Source organism: Maylandia zebra, linkage group LG17 (assembly GCF_041146795.1).
Source record: "Maylandia zebra isolate NMK-2024a linkage group LG17, Mzebra_GT3a, whole genome shotgun sequence".
NCBI classification, from domain to species: Eukaryota; Metazoa; Chordata; class Actinopteri; order Cichliformes; family Cichlidae; genus Maylandia; species Maylandia zebra.
The window spans coordinates 32,363,340-32,381,052 of NC_135183.1; the positions used below are offsets into that span (position 1 = coordinate 32,363,340).

The 17,713-nt window shown below is 40.7% G+C and overlaps 1 protein-coding gene across 1 annotated transcript in view; it reads left to right on the forward strand.

Moving 5' to 3' along the window:
• The window catches only part of yaf2 (YY1 associated factor 2), a 19,297-nt gene extending 1,932 nt beyond the window's left edge, over nt 1-17,365 (forward strand). The window contains exons 3-4 of the mRNA XM_004560874.6: nt 13,411-13,566; nt 13,815-17,365. Coding sequence (XP_004560931.1) covers nt 13,411-13,566; nt 13,815-14,067 — 409 coding nt within the window. The 3' untranslated portion in view covers nt 14,068-17,365. The remainder of the gene's footprint in view (nt 1-13,410; nt 13,567-13,814) is intronic.
• The last annotated feature ends 348 nt before the right edge of the window (nt 17,366-17,713 follow it).

Sequence of the window (17,713 nt, forward strand, 5' to 3'; positions counted from 1 at the left end):
GCTTTGCCAAGAACCTGTCTGATTCCTCATGTCACCAAAAGCGTCCTTTGTCTTCCCCATCTGGACTTTTTTTTTTTTCCAAAGTTGGCAAGGACACAAGAGCGAGAATTCCTCACTTGCACCCCTGATACCCAGGCGACAAATTTAGAAAATGTCCGTGAGAAGGTCTTATTTAATGTTAATAACCTTCTGTCTTCCCAACTGCAGTGCTACGCAAATGTTGTAGTAGCATTAGTGCGGTCATGTACCCGCCACACACGTGCATGTGAGCCAAACATGGGCTAATGCTGCAGCAAAATGGCCACACAGGTGGTCGCAGCTGTTAATGACCAAACACAACAGACAAGTGGATTTCTCGGCGAGCAAACCCAAGGTGCTAAAGGGCAAACAACACGCAGAATATGAATGCGGGGCACAGCAAATTCCCTTGCTGGTTGCTAAACAAGCATGACTGAGCTATTGCTGTGGAGTAAATGAATTAATGCTCAGCAGAGGCGTGGAGTGTCCAGTGGTTAGAGGAAGTGTCCTGCAGCCTGAAGGACACAGCCAATGTGAGTTCTGTGGGGATGGCTTAAATCAGCCTGGCAGTAACCTAACACATAAAATGGCACTTTGCTCAACTGGATTTGTGTGGTTTTTGGCAAGGAGTCGAGGCAGTGACTGGTACAAAAAGAGAATGTTTTAGGACGAGGTGGAAATAATTTAGGCTGAGGAGTGTTTGCGTGTTGCCGTCAAGAGGTAAAATAAATGTTTTATGAAGGCAAGCTTTAGCAGATCTTGCCGCCTCAATCCCTGTGATGTGGAGAGATGATCTACTGCAGGGGCCCAAAGCCAGCGGGGCTGATTGAAAGCACGTTGTTGAGGCTGTGAGTTTGAGACTGCAGACAGGGATACATCAGCAGAATTGGTCTCGCTTATCGGAGGAGGTCGAGTAAATGGAAGAGCGAGACACTTTGACAAAGTGGGAACTGGCTGACGTTCTTTTAATTCTGTCGGCAGCTCAAAAACCCGTACTGCGAGGAGGAAGTGAAATTTGGAGGAACAAAAAGTAGGGCCTGCGTTTTTGTAAAGCACAAGAGAAAGTGCACGCTCGCTCAAAACATGATGGAGTCATTTGCGCTGATTAATGTGGAAAAATACAGTGTGTTGCTCTTTACGACAAGCTGCGAGCTTACAACGTTTAATTAGGGCAGACTTGGAGAGCTTTGGGATCACAACGTATCATGCAATCTCATTACTGTACTTCAGAGAACCATTTTATCTTCCCAAAACTCTTTTGACTGAGTCCCACACTTTGAAAACAAGCCTGATCGATCGAAGTGTCTTACACCCCTTTTTCACCTGTGCAGTGCCATTGCCCAATTTAGAATCACAGCACCACAAAATTGCTTCTCCCAAAGTTGTCAGTGCTTGTGGGGAGGGGCTGCTGTAACAAATTTACCAATGTTTGGCAGATGTAACCCAACTTCTGCTAGTAATACTGTGTATTGGCTCTCATAGAAAGCACCAGGTTTGGCACAGCATTAGTAGAAAATAGACTGTTTGATAATGTAGTACAAGATCACAGATTTGATTCCTGCATGGTCCCTGAGCAAGGCATTTTAGGGTCTCACATCGTGTCTGTCATGACTTGTCCTGTATTATCCTAATCCTTGAGGAATGCAGTGAAAGCTAAGATTTGTTTCAGCTGTAATTTTCCTTGCTGCTGTTTGGAATAAAAGTCTTAAAATGTCATGTGAAGTGGTGCTGAAAGACAGCTGTTTAACCGAAACATCGTCCTTAGCCAATTTCAGCTGGGTGTAATAGAGCAGTGTGTGACCTTCCCTCACATCCACACCTGCATCTGTTCAATGAGCAGAGCTCCAACAAATCAGAGCTGCTGGGGAAATGCTCCATGTTCAGGAGCCTGTTTGACAGCATTATATTTCTACATATTTCTCTATTTATGACAGCCACTTCGATCATGCTTCCTATTAGTTAGCTCCTGTTTGTGTTCACCCTCTCCCTATGCTTATCTCCTCTTTCTCTTGGCGACTGGCGTTGTGTCTCCCCCTTTCTGTGTCTTCCCAGGCATTGAACTTAACCTGGGGCGTCTGTCGGTGACAGAATGACTGATGTGCAGGGTTTTGCCTGCTCCACCTAAACAAGTGCAAACCATTCTGGCTGGTTGGGAGCCTGTCAGCATTTGACTGTGTTTTGTGTGTTTTTAGATGTTGTTTTATCAACCCCCCCCCACAAAAGCTCACACTCACAGTTTATGTGCAGTCCACATTACTAAACACTGAGCTCAAAATGTGCATTTGGCTCGAATGTGGCTGATTCACTCACTGTGAAAATCCAGCTCTCGATATGACTAGTTTTAAGTATACATACAATATGGCTTTTTTACAGACTTTATAGACAAACAGTGAGGACAACCCTTTTTGCTATATTGCATTTCTCTGTATAAACAGACAAACTGTGTAACTAGCAAAGAGCAACACACTCGAGTCATGTGTTTCCATTGCAGTTAAGTGCTAAGAATGAAATGGTTTCAGGGTTTGCTTTCATTGTTTTCCTTTGATCCGTAACACTGAGTCATCCCAGGAAAATGTTACGAAATGCATCCAGGTATTTTTGGTTGTGTGCATCCTTTGAGTTCAGAATAGCCGTTGGATCACAAGTGACTAAGTCAGATGAGATCATTAGAACAGGCATCAACAGATGAGCACAGCTTTATGAGCTGGTATTCATACAACTATGATGACTGGCTGTAAATTGAATTTTTAACTTGGCGTATGAAACACTATATAGCAACAATCAATGTCTTGTAATCCCATTTGAATGATTACTTCCTCTAATAAGTGACACAGTTGGCTCAGCTGTGTGGGTTACTGGTATTAGTGCTTACATAGCATACAAACACCGAGTGCACACCACGGACAATGAAGCTGGCTGTTATCACGTCATTGTGGCTCAAGATTATGGCTACGTGATAAGCCTGTAATTACTGCGGTGACACTGATGCATGACATACTGCTCTGTGTGTTTGTGCAGGCAGGCGTTTGTGTGAGAGGACAATGTAGCGTAGTGTGGCTAGCAGGCTGGAGAAGGTGTCATAAACCACAGGACGTGGAGGGCCATCTGTCTCCCTCTCTGTTCCACACACACGAACACACACACAGTGGTAGCATGTACTGGCAGGGAAAGACATTAATCATCAGGTTTGGAGGAGCTCCCAGGAGCAACATACAACCTGCTGATAGAAAATTTGAAACAGACACACACCTACACCTGGATTGAGTGTTCAACAGGGCATAAAATAAGCTATGTGACAATGATCTCACAATCATCACAGAACAGCGAGATGAAAGTTGTTTATAGGAGCACGCTCTGATGCTTATTTGCAGTCCATCAGCTGTCCTGTTGGCTGTTTGCTCATCACATTGTGTACCCGATAAATGACAGCATGCAGTCCAAACATCTGCAGAATTCTGTACTGTGTTTTGGGAGCCACTCATTAGAAGTTCAATATTTTAACAAAACAAATCTATATAGAGCACAATCCTGAAACACAAGCTCGACGCCTTGTTTTGCTTGTGACTCACTCTGCCATAGGCTGAACATGCACTACATAGCCACTAAAAAGTGATGGCACATGTGCTCTGCTGATGGTTTGCATATACTAGTTATGTACCTGGTGATTAATTTACCAGTCATTTAAATGAGAGAAAAACTTAGACTGGTCAAGTCGTCTAACATACAGAAACCCTTCGCAAAACATTTAAAACTGAGTGCTTGAAATGGATAAAGCTAACATTGGCCTAACATATATTGCATGTGTATTTTAAGAGTTATATGAAACAGTTATTAGTCATGTTTGTCATTAATCAAATCACGTTTCAAATTTTTCTGAAATGCGCAGGACTTTTCTTGTTTTTTTACATTCTGGTTATACATTGCTTTGGTTGCTTGGTTGTATAGTCGCACACATCCCTAGCTTATGATGTATGGCGATAATACAAATAGCCCGAACCACTGAGTGTTTGACACTTCCACTTCCAATTGATATTTAGGATACTGGACTCTGATAGGATTTAGATCGATAGTCGACAGGGATATTTTTGGAATGCATATTGATAGATAAGTTCCCGAAACGATACTAGCAATAACTTAAAATACATCGTCACAAAGCTGGAACCAAGTTTTTAGTTTAGAGCCTCAGCAGTTCCCTTGATCGTGTTTCTTTATTTATATAATGAAAAAATATTTTTGGACTTGTCAGAGATTCAAAGAATATTATAATATTTTTCGCAGACATTTTTCACCATTGCTGTACTTTCAGGCACTGTTAATCAAAAAGAATCCACAGATTAATCTACAAGTGAAATAATTGTTTACTCCATATCTGCCAACCGTTGGGTTGAGTAGGGTTATATTTCAAGAAAACTTGCAATAACAACATTTTCAACGATATAGAAAAAAAATATTCTGAACATTTTATCAATACTTGCAGGCAGCAGAATTTATTAGTGCAACAAAAATGAAGCTGTTTTGCAGCGAGCTACTGTTATTGATGACAGACTTCTTAATTCGAAATACTGAAACAACATCCCAGGAGAATTATAGTGCAAAAGCACGGCATTATATCAACTGCCACAGCATACCAAATGTAAGCATACAAGTAATAACAAAGTAGCTTAACCTTGTAACTTGTAAGGAGCTTGCTAATATTGTCATATAATAAAACAGAAAATATTTTTCAATCTGGGATTTTGTATCTCTAGTTGAGCTTTTTAACCAGCTGCTTAAAGCCCTGCTTTGCCATATACCATGTAACCACATTAATAATTTCCATCTACCGTTTGCTCTTCCTGTCATATGGAGTGCTGATAGTGAATGCAGTTAGTGATGCTTGGTTGAATCATTTGCTTACTTTTGGGTCGTGCATCACCAGCTGCTAGTATTTCCTCCTTCGTAGCCTGGTTGAACTACACAACCAGGCTACGAAGCCTCAGGTCGCCTCAAGTGGCAAAACAAGAAAATTTTTTCTGTATAGATTTACAAAGTCTTGTGCTTTGTTGGAGGTTGTTAAAGTATCACTCTTAGTTACTAGGGCTGCCACGTGTGTGTGTCCCAGAATTCATAGCGCAGCCCATCGTGGCCCTGCTCAGTTTCCAACAATGGCGGCAGCTGGTTAGTTTTAATATTACTGTTATTATTCTTTCTGGGTCACAAAATAAATGTTTTACATATTTTCAGGCTAGAATGTAACTGTGTAAACTTCAAATATCTGCTCAGTTTATCAAGACACCACATATTTTCAAAAGCGCTCCGACGTTTTCAGAGGCGTCTTGTTACGCACCAGCTCGATAGTTAGCCTGGGGCAAGGCTCACTAGAGCCGGTGAGAACACCGGACTCCCAGCAAATCGCTTTCAAACCCACCACCGTCTTTCGCTACTCAGGTTAAACATGATATATAAGTCACTTAGATAACTTAAAAATGTTATAGTTTGGCTTTTTTTAGTATTTTATTTGTTCCTGAGTAAATCGGTTTGGCTGAGATTAAAGTTATAGTTTTTACACAGCTGAATAAACATCAAGCAGACAGCTGATCATCAGAAGTGTGAGATGCTCCAGAATTTACTCCGGTGTCCTGTTATATTTTAGATAGCAAGGAGTTTATTAAACTTCACCGAAACAATCTGCAAATTTCATTAAAATTTAATAAACTATCATCTTGTCTTTATTTTTAGTTAGCACATACCTTAAACACTTAAAGCTGTAAGCTAATGATTGTTATATAAGAGCAGATGCATGCTGGTGCAATAAGCGGTATGTTTTACGTTAAATGGATGCATGATCTGATTAGTCGACTAATCGCAAAAATAATCGCCGCCTAGTCGACTATCAAAATAATCGTTTGTGGCAACCCTATTAGTTACTAAATCACCATCAGAGGTTGACACACCACTCTTCCTCTCAGACATGTCTGGGTTTCTCTCACTGTTATGTGTTGGGAACGTAAAGGCATGTTGCTATAGCAATGATATTGTGATATTATTTTATATCGCATAAAAAATTTATATTGGTATTATTGCAGATGGCATGATACGGCACAGCCCTGCTTATGAAATGTTGCCGTTTCATTGTTCTCTCAGTGTAGCAACTCTGTGGTATGATGTGCATTCCACTGAGGTCACATTTAATCACATGAAACCACCTGGGGCCATATACGTGTGTGAATGTGTGTGTGAATGGGTGAATGACTGAATGTAGTGTAAAGTGCTTTGGGGTCCTATGGACTAGAAAAGCACTATACAAATGCAGGCCATTTACCATATACAGTTTGAGTTCCAGCAAACAAGAAACGAGTAGTTATTCAAAACTGTTAAAGGTGATTCTGTGTGAAGGAGTTTAATACCAATCGTTGCCTTTGTTCTGCTAAGATGTGTTAAATGATTAGTGCTCTTAAACACTATCCATGTTGTTTCAGCAGTACTGGTGATAACCCAGTTGTCCATTGTGGCAGAAAATAGAAGTTAATTAGAAAAAATTATGCCAGCTTATGACTTGCTGACATCAGAGTTTTTCTCCCATTTTTGAATCCTTGTGTGATATTTTCTTAAGCCCAGGGCAGCAGTGAACGAGTGGGAGGTCACCGAGTGCATCAGGAGGAGGGAGGGGAAAAAAAGTGAGAGGATAGAGGAGTGTGAACACGATAGATGCTGTGTGTGTGTGTGTGTGTGTGTGTGTGTGTGTGTGCGCGCGCGCGCAACATATTTGGAAAAGGGTCAGCTAGAGTTCCCCTGTCACTGAAGTAAGCATAAGGGATCAGTGGCAACATTTTTTTTTCAGCTCAGTTTCTGCAGAATAAACTAACTTTGCCTCCAGTTCACGATTAAACTTTAAGGTTGTGAGATTGAGAGCGAGGTTTGTGTTTATTTTGTTTCACACAAGAGAGGCCAAAAAAGAAAAAGAACAGCTGTATCAACAAGAAACAACAACATAAACTACAATACAGTACATTCATCTGCAGATATTTCTTTCTTTTTTTCTTTTAAAACCGCCTTAACGAGTTGAAAAAGTTAGAACTTGTGTTACCCTTACAAAAAAAAAAAGCTTTTCAGATCTGTGCTGGCATTGTTGTGGATTGTGTGCTGTGACATCGCCGTGAAGTCAAGTCCTTTTGCCCAGAAATGTTTTATCGACTTACAGAATGGATGACTATACATCTCTCTCTCTTTTGTCCTGTTGTTGTTATTGTGTTAGTGTTAGTGAAGACTGCACAGTTACACTGAAAAAGGACATAAAGATGGCAGGACTAGCCTTCTTGGCTGTCAAAAGAATGATTTTGTTAACTGGAAGATTCAAAGTCTTTCTCAAGGAAACTTGGCTTCTTGAAGTTTCAGACTTTCCTGGCTGTGATTGAATAAGGCCTTAGTCACACAGACGTAGAGACCGCTTAGGAACCATCTGTCAGTCACCAGTCGTGAGGGGAAAAATGTGTATTCCTGGACTACTTGTGAGTGTTGTTGGACATTGCTCCTAGCCGGTGTTAAATCGATTACTAAAGCTCCAGTCACACAGGCTTGGAAACCAGTCAGTGACCCCCCTGGAAACTATCACTAGAGAAAAGTGTGTATTATGGGACCGTTTGGCAAGTGGTTTCTTTAGGTTTTGAAATTGGTTACAAAGACCTCGTTGTGATTGCTTCGGTTGTTAGCAGGTTGCCACGGTTTTCCATAGTTTGTATCGAAGATGCCGACTTGTCTGCAAACACTCGCCAACTACTTACCCAGTAAAGTGCAATGCAAACTGGAAACGGGAACCTTTAAGGGAAAACTTGTGCCTTTTGAAGCATGTTGGTTGCAATAGTAATGACCAAGTTATTCCTCGAAGGCAAATTAATGTTACACATTTCTGTTTTGTGATGCGCTTTTTCAAGTTTCAGTGTTTGCATACCACAGTAATCTGTTTTCACCCAGTGTCAGTCAGCAGCCACTCGTTAACTAGTTGTGGAATATACATTTTCCTTAGCAACCAGCACTTGCCAGGGGGTTGCTGACTCTAGCCCACTATAGGACAGGATGACCGAGGCCTTAGAAAGCTAGGTTAGAAGGCTATGTCTATAAATTTTAATTGTGAATCCCACATACATGCTAATAAGTACCAACCAGTAAAGTAGGAACAAATTAGGTTTGGAACTGTTTTTAATCATTGCTTATCTGAGTATAAAATATTATTATTAGTTATTAGTAATAGTATTAGTTCAAGTTGACCCCCTATTGGTCATTTGTTTAACATAGTGTTGCACTCATGTTCTACAAATAAAACATTGCAGAAGAAGAATCTGTGAAAAAGAACAAGTGAAGGCAAAGATAATAAATGTAACAATAAACTGGCTGATCACTTTCTGTGAATTGAAACCAAGGCTTTGTGTGTTTGCTGTACTCTCCTCTTTGAAGGAAATACAATTTGCTATGTTTAAGCCTCCCCCTGTAATGTCCTAATTTCCCATTGTGGGACTCCATTAGCTGTAGCAGAATGAGTGAAGCAGATATCGACAGGAACAGAGGTTCCAACACGCAGTATTAATGTCTGAAAGAATAGACCGTTACGTTCGGGACAGAAATTATTTTGGAATCAATACACACACATACACAAACCCACACTCGGTGCCCAAAGGGAGGCTAGCAGTGAGGGCCTAAGTGCAGAGATAAACACCATTTGATTGGGTTAACAGAGGCAGCTCTGTTTAGACCTGCCGCTTTGCCTCCCCATAATATTGGGTTGTCTATCTCCTCTTTCACCTCCTGGTTATTGAGCTGGTTCTATTAGTGAGAATCAACTCCACTGTAATACATGGAGGGAGGTTGGCTGTATGTATTTAGACGTGGCCTCACTTGCTCTCTGGCACATCCAGGCTTTCAATCTAAAACATTTTAGGCTGAGGGGAGATTACATTTCAAGCAAAACCATCACTCACTCACTGCATTAATGAGAGGAGGAATTAATTACTTGCATACAGTAAATCACACAAAGTGCACAATGACGTTCTAAACTAAATTCATCAAACAAAAGCCTAAGGATATTATGAATGACGCAGCCAGATGAGTTTTTAGTTCTGGAAGCTGATAACGTTTGTCCTGAGGGCGGGACAGCTGATCCTTTTGTGACCGTTGCTGTTTTGTGTGTATGTTTGTACATTCAGACCACCAGATGCTGTTTAGTTGCTGTAGGACTATTAAACAAAAAGATGTCAAGGAGAGCAGCAAATTACTCGAACTAGGAACAGAGGACTCTGAGAGGCCTTTGTCTTTATTTAAAAAGGAGTCAGCACTTCTGCAGCATCTTGCTGACAAGACAGACATATTAGAGAATCTCTACATCTCCTCCCTATTAGACAGTTATGTAGGCCAAGAGACCCATTTGCATTTTACTTTAGACTTGCTAGCATCACTGCAAGTTATGTGAAGGCAGTGAAAGCTAAGTTTAAAAAAAAATGTCTGTGGGAGAGAGTCTTTGAAGCTTGGCCCCAATTTAGGTCATCCCAGAATTGCTCAACAACATCTTTGCCCTCAGAAAAAGACAGGAGCTTCTGTGTATGTATATCCATGTGGAATTTGAGGTAGAAAAACCTTTAACTGAGGCTAAATGGGCCACCAGGGCTCACTTTGGAAAAAATGTGCAACTATTTTCTGCACAACAAGTCATAGTGGTCAGACTAATCTGGGATCAGGTGTCATACACTTGAAAGACACCGTAAAGTTGTATTAGAAGTTCTAATGGAATTCTTTGTTTTTCTTTTCTTTTTTTAAAATGAAATTTCATGAAGCTAATATTTTGTAATTGCAGCACATCTTAAATGTAATAAGGCACAGGTTCGTCCACATGAGAAAAATACCATAAGGTAATCAGCATTTTCAACTTTCCAGTGCTACTAACCACAAATCTGTGACATATAGAATCGGAGAGCAATAGGTAAATACCAGAGGTGGGACCAAGTCATTGTTTTGCAAGTCTCAAGTAAGTCTCAAGTCTTTATCCTCAAGTCTCAAGTCAAATCTCAAGTAATGTCAGGCAAGTCAGAGTCGAGTCTCAAGTCACTGGTGTAAAAGTCCGAGTCAAGTCACAAGTCTGAAACTTTGAATTTCAAGTCCTTTCCAGTCTTTAAAAAAAAAAAAACGAAAAAATAATGTTGCAGTTATATGCTAAATGTAAATATTAGACCATGTAATTTTAAAATCTGTGTTTTTCTCAACACATGACAAAATAGTGAACGTAGAAAATATACACAAATTGTGAAATTGCACCTCTTTAAAATGCAGCTCAATTAAACCTAGCTCCAAGAATAATTTTCACCGACAGTTCTGAGATAAGCTGCATGTTATTCTTGGATGCGGTTGTAGGACCAGCTTTAAAATCGCATGACAAAAATATCATACACATTAAAAAAAACTGTATCACCAACGTAGCCTGGACAACATTTGCTAGTTAGATGAAGTCAGCTATCTCATCGTAGCATATTTATATGCATATTTATAATCATACGGCTCTTGGAGTGAGCGCATACGATCATGAAGTTTAGTAACTTCAGGTCACTGCAACAAGCCCAGGTACAGTTTATTGACGGATGGGTAGTAGTAGTAGTGGGTAGTAGTGGGTAGTAGTGGGATGGGTAGTAGTGGAAATAATTTCTGGTACCCATCACAGAAATGTAGCAGTGACAATAATACTGTATGCTGTAATCGTACTGGGCAATTAGTGATACAAAAAACCTGTTTTATCCTGTGAATAAAAGTATATGTTTTTGTCAATGTACCATAATAACAGAAGCGAAACGCAATATTGTGTCAGGACAATTCACTATTTATGCACAATAAACACAATAAATAAAGGAGCATAGCGCGACAATTTCTGTTCAGCGCCAGACTTGCTTGTAACCTATATCACGATTATGTTAAGAAAAATGACGTATTAACTACTAAAAAACACTGACCTTCGTGTAAATGCTTGGAGCAGACTAACCTGTGAGCTGGAGTGTTCTGGGACGTTATATTTGATCATTGAATGGCTGCAATCCAGGCCATCCGTCGCGTCTTTGTTACTTCGGAAACATGGCTCGAACAATTTCTCTTCAACGACGTAATCCGAAAACAACCGATCTCTTTACCCGTCGGCTTCCCGTGGCTGTCATGCGACCGGCTATTGCAGTTAATAATACAACGGCTTCTTGACATTTTTGTGTTTCTTTTTATCGCTGTATAACTGATTTTAATTGAAAGCCTGCGTGCGCTAGTACCGCTTGCCACGAGTTCCCAGAATCCTTTGCGGTTCTACCCGTGAATGACGTCACATTTTCAATCTCTATATAATATGCATGTTAAATTTTATATTTGGGGTAAAATATCAAGTCTTTTCAAGTAAACCGGTTCAAGTCCAATTCAAGTCCCAAGTCATTGGTGTAAAAGTCCAAGTCAAGTCACAAGTCTTAGAACATTTTTTCAAGTCAAGTCTAAAGTCATAAAATTAATGACTCGAGTCTGACTCGAGTCCAAGTCATGTGACTCGAGTCCACACCTCTGGTAAATACCCTCTGGAGCCTGTAGGTGAATGCTGTGAAGGTGATGAAACGGCCCACAGCAATGCAGGGGAGCAGCAGCACTGACAAGTCACCCCTGAAATGCTACAGGCAACATCACGTGCTGGCTCTGACACAGCCACCGGAGCTAATCATTGTGACTCATGATAAATTCTACCAAATCTACTTTATTTCAGAAGCATTCATAGATACAACAAAATATCTTCAAATGAAACAGTAACTGGAGCTTTTTTTAAGCTCTTTGTGACACAATTAACCTGTGCAAAATTGAATAAATGAAACCAACTACTGACACACTTGACATCATATAGTCCAATAAGCCAGCATCAGTCATTACGACAAATATTACATGTTACCAATCTGTAGCTATTGTTCTGCTTAGGGTTTAATGTTAAAAATATAATTATACATGCTATGCTTTAATGTACATCACTGGATGCTGTTGCACTGTATATAAAAGCAAACATACATTTTCTTCTAGAATCGCTTTTGTTTTCTATACAACATGCAGTGTAGTATATGGACATGCATGCATTCATACTGTGTGTAATTCATTTGTGTGTGCATGCAATTAATAAAGGCACTAGATGTGTAGACCGCCCCAACAGATGGCCTTTTCAGCACACTTCCCTCTCAGGCTAGGGCTCTTGGCAAGCTCCAAAATACACACACATACAGAGTCCTGCTCAGAAATACGATCACAGTCCTAATGCATGCTCCTGTAGCCAACCAGTTGCATAATACATTATTTCTGAGACATTACACCCTCATGAAAGATGGAGGTATGAATGTGAGGAGGACCATTTAATATCACATTGGCTCTGTCTTCAGCGATTTGTGGAACCTGTGTGTGAAGGTATATTATCCATGCTTCTCAGGAACATCCCCTCACATCAACAACTCGGCACTTGCTTTGCATCGAGAACAAACTACAGTTAAGTTATTCTATTTTAAGTCCCAAAAAATGGTGCCCAGTTCTTGAAAGGCCACAATGAAAAGCATAATTGTACTCGAGCAGACATGGAGGGCGTATTCACATCATCGCAGCTAATGCCGTGCACAGACAAGTATCATCACTGCAGTGTACATAAAGCATTTAAAGCGATTACTGGTTAACAATGACTGCATGTTCAACATAAGAGCGGGGGGATCATGGATGGTGTCATTCTGTCTTACAGACGCCTACCTGAGTAAAGAATGTGTGGCGAACACACCTATTAATATCAAAGCAGGATTTTACATTGTAGCTGTGGCTACAATGTAGCTTGCCATCACCAGTGTGTGAATGGGTGGATGACTGAATGTAGTGTAAAGTGCTTTGGGATCCTTAGGGACTAAGTAAAGCGCTATACAAATACTGACCATTTACCATGTTGTAGTCAGTTAGTTGCAGTTACATTCAAAAGTAAGCCTAACTATTATTTCCGCAGATGATTAATCTGCTAAATATTTTATATTCAGTATGTTTTGCACACTTCTAATTCCTACTGCACCTGTGTATTTACCACAACTGATCTTGTCTTGTGAGTGCTAAAAACAAGCCTGCACAGGTACACTCCACATCTCACAGATGGCTGAACTCCGGGTTTTATTTTAAATGCACTCAGCGTGTGTTGCCAGTGTTAAGAGCACTTGAGCAGCACCATCCTAACCAGCACTGGCAGTGATCATTGGCTCTTGATTATAGTGGTAGGCTAGCACAAAGCCATGTGTTCATTGTGCTTTTCCCTCTCATTAATCTGCCTCTCTCCGTCTCTCCCTTTGTCTCTCCCTCTCCGTCTTTTTCCCTTCATCCCCTTTTCGACACTCCTCCCTCCTGGATCAGGAAGCCACGTCCCGTATCCCAGCTAGTTTCTCAGCAGCAGGTAACGCAGCAGTTTGTGCTGCCCTCACAGCCCAAAAAGGAAAAGAAGGAGAGAGTCGAGAAGGAGAAGAGCGACAGAGAGCCGCCGCTTAAGAAGAACAGCCACAAGAAGATGAGGTAAGCGAGCTGATGCCAGGTTGGCAGAGTCAGATATTAGAAGGATTCATGAATAAACATGGAAAAGTGCAAAAACTGTTTATGTTGCCACCTGGAGTTAGGCTGTCATGTTTCATAAAGAATTTCAGGAAGTGGGAAGTGGGAGACACCAGGAGTATATTTCAAAGCAGCACCAGGAAGACTCTCTTTATGCAGGATTTTTAAAAATAGCCTTGTATGCTTAATGGTCTTTTCCACTCACTCATCAGGCCAAGACTAAAAAACATCGATCGCAGCAGCGCCCAGCACTTGGAGGTGACGGTTGGGGACCTGACAGTCATCATAACGGACTTTAAGGAGAAGGCCAAGCCCTCAGCCACCTCGGCCACTTCCTCCAGCTCCGTGTCATCGGCCGACCACCACAGCCAGAACGGCTCTAGCTCAGAAAACACAGAGAAGGGCCTTTCCCGCTCTTCCTCACCCAGAGGAGAGGGGAGCTCGGTCAACGGAGAGTCTCACTGAGTCAGCCTCCCTGAAACCTTTCCCTCCACCCCGCCTCCATCAACGTCTCATCTGCAAGTCCACAAGTCACTAGAGGAGTATCCTGCCTCTACATTAGAGCTGCACGATAATGAATAAAACTTTTCTTTTTCTCCTGTTTGTTTTTTTTTTTTCTTTAAAATTTTTTGTTTTTATTAGAAATTTTTTTGCTGCAAGGACACATCAGATTTGGCGAGTTTGATCAGTTAGCGGATTTTCTACAGCAGTGGAATTGTGCATTTAGAAAGCAATACGACTTTTGCTAAATCTTGGAAGGGTTTTAGTAGTCTACTTGGTAGGTTGGAATTATTTTTTGTGTAGTTGTAAGTAAGCAGCACACTGTCTAAAAGCTTGCTCCTGGAATATTTACTCACAGACTGATGAGGAACTTCTTCAGAACTGACAGGAGAAACAAAGTTTTGGATAGAGTGCTGGATCCTCATGCTTTAGGTTTTCCTCCACGTGCACCTAACCTCCATGATTTGTCTTTTTTCCCTATGAAATGTGGATCCCTGTCCTTGCTTTCATCTTCATAATCATCATCAACATCAGTGGATGGCAGAGGGACTTTTTCTTTCCCCGTGTGGAATATTCTGCCTCTGCCTGAATTCATTACCTACCTGTTATAAACCCGAACATCAGTGTCCCCACACTGAACCTTTAACCTGATCTTGATACTCTTAAGCTTCCCCTGTTAGACTGCCTCTGCTGTAATGATTTTCTTTTTTAAACACAGCACAGTGGTGGCACTCCCTCTGCCACTTTTTGTTGTTTTTTTGTTGTTTTTGTTGTTTTTGCATAGTGATTGAAGCCCATTGGTTACTGAAAGTCCGTTATATCCCCTGGCAGGAAGACACAGTATGAAGGAAAATCCTGTCTTTAAGTTTGTGCCACAGTCAGCAATAGAATAGAATCGAATCTGTCCCACTGACGGTTACAGCGAGGACAGTGTTGGCTCTGTTACATCTGGCTGACATGGTTTGGGTGCAGTTGTCTGATTAGAAGAAAAGGTCAGGGAGAACAAGTGCAAAGATGTCACCTTTATCTTGTGATGAACCATTTCTCTGATGGGAGCGTACTCTTCTGGCATGAGTGCCTCCATTGTAGAGCACTGAATTAATTTGTTATGAAAATGATCAGAATCATATTCTGTGACCTTCACAATCACCATGCCTGAAATTTTCTGAACATGTATATAGGAGATTTCACCATTTTCAAATAACCAAGGGAGCAAATACCTTGGAGAATTCTGCCCAGGTGCACTGAAGCTGTTCTAGACATGTGATCATAAAAAAAAGTTTATTATGGCTTTCTTTGTCCTTTAATTAGTCACCCTTCACTAACTTTCAAATGCAATCAGCTGGTCTTTGTGTCATTCAATTCAGGCAGTAGCTACCACAAGCCTGAACTTGTATTAAGTGATCTTTTTATATATAAACACACTACTAAGTAATTTTAGCATACATGTACCCCAGCTGCCAATTTTGTTCTATGTTACCTTGCAAACCTCTACTTAGTAATGCCAGTTCCCAGGAAGGTTGATGGCGCATAAAGCAGCCTTTAAATGCCAGCTTCCTAGTACAAAATCCATGTTATGTATTATTGCTCCCAGTGTAAGAACAGTGCAGGTCATTTTTTTTGGGTCAGTTCACCACAAGTCAGCAGGCATCATGTATTCTGCCCAGACAGCAACCTCATGTTCAATTGTGAGCTAGACTTTCATGTGGAAAACTGACAAAACTGACTACAGATATTTATCAGTTCTGCAACATCATATAGCTTTTATGTTTGTATTTTTATGACCTTTACATAAATGATGCCTACACCAACCACCTATTGTCACAGTGATTGGTAGCAGCAGACCATATCTGGGCTATGAGACGAATAAAAATTGGACTCTTGTTGCTCAAATTTACCAATCCAAGGAAAGGCCTTCGCTGCTTAGTATACATCTGCAAGATGAATAAACTACTGACAGAGCTAAAATCAATATAATCTGTGCTCTGATTCATTGAGTTGATATATTTTTGCCCTCTAGCTATTAAAAAAATCACTTAATGCAGCATGTAGAATTACGCAGGCTTCTTCCAGATTAAAGTCGGCGTGAATCTTTGCTGTTTTTTTTTTTTTTGTTTGTTTTTCACATCGTGGCTACATAAAGTAAACAAATCCTGTCCCGAGTCACTGACTTCCTTTTGGATCACGCCGATCACATGAACCCACAGACCGATGTACACTCAGCATGCTGCCTTACAAGATGCACATCGTCAGTTTGAAGCTTTTATTTGCTGTGCTTTTATTTTCTTTAAGATCTGTTCCAAACCAGGTTGATCCTGTGTGTCACTGGGACATTGTCAGCTAAACACAGTAGATGGTAAAGCTGTAAGTGACACCTGTGTTCGCCTGTTAATCTCTGCTTCAGCTTCTCCTTCACCTCCACACTTAAGCCCGACGCTCTTCCCCGCAGTCGGACACTCGCGAGTAGATGTATACGAGTCTCAGGAAGCGCAGTTTGCTCACTCACGTGCTGTTCAGCATCCCAGTGGAGAACCAGAGGATGCTGATGTTGCTCCGCAGCTACCCTTTGGATGCAGCGTTGTGCTTGTACAATGGGGGAAAATGAGTTGTGGACTTGCACTTTTACAAGCTGTATGAGTGATGTCTTGCAGTGTGATGGACTTTATTTAACTGACGTAGCAAAAAAGGAAAAAAAAGAAAAGAGGGGGGAAAAAAAGGCAGAGCTTTAGAGTATTCAAAACTCCCAGCAGAACAACTATAGATCAACCTAACTACACACAATAACTTATAAAACATGTAGAATAATTAAACAGATGAAATAGATATTTCTAAACTATTGTACTACAATGTTTTGATGTGGTTGTATTATCCATCATACCAGTGTTATTGTTGAGATTTTTACTCACTATTTTAGAGCGCATTCTGAGAACTGTCATGGCATGATGATACTAAGGTCTTGGTATATTGTGGGAAAGGTTATGTCTCTTAGTTTGTTAGTATTTGTTTCAGTGTGTCGGGAGTGTCTCCTCTTAGGTTCGCTACTCTAGCTGGGACTAGGCGTGTGAGCCCGGGGAGAGCTGCTCTGATGAACATTTGCTCCTTGTGGCAACAATGGAACACTTTAAATGTGTTAGTGTCACTTATTGATATAGTTTTTTGATTTTTTTTTTTTTTGTTGCCATGCTCATTTGTTTTAAAATGTGTGAACTTGTTTATTACATGTCTGAATAAGAAAATTACAAAATTCAAACACACAAAGCTGCTTTCTTGTGTACACAGCTCTCATTTGTCACTTTGTTGCATGCAGGCAAAGGCATGTTGGGGCTTGCCTTAGCACTCAATATTGTAGTCCTGCACTTTTAATTTGAAAATTCAAATCAAGACTTAAATATTAAACAACCAGCAGCTCTGATGTTGTTATATACATCAGATAAGTGACCTTTTATGTCCCTTAATGAAAATGCAATTGAAATTCAGGGTTGTCAGTTGCAACCACATCACTAAGGATGATTTGTCACTTAAAGCCACACTGAATCAAAGACACTGAATGAGTCTTTTCAGAGGTGAGACCCGTGGAAAGTTGCTGCAGACAGGGGCTGGAGGGGGGAGG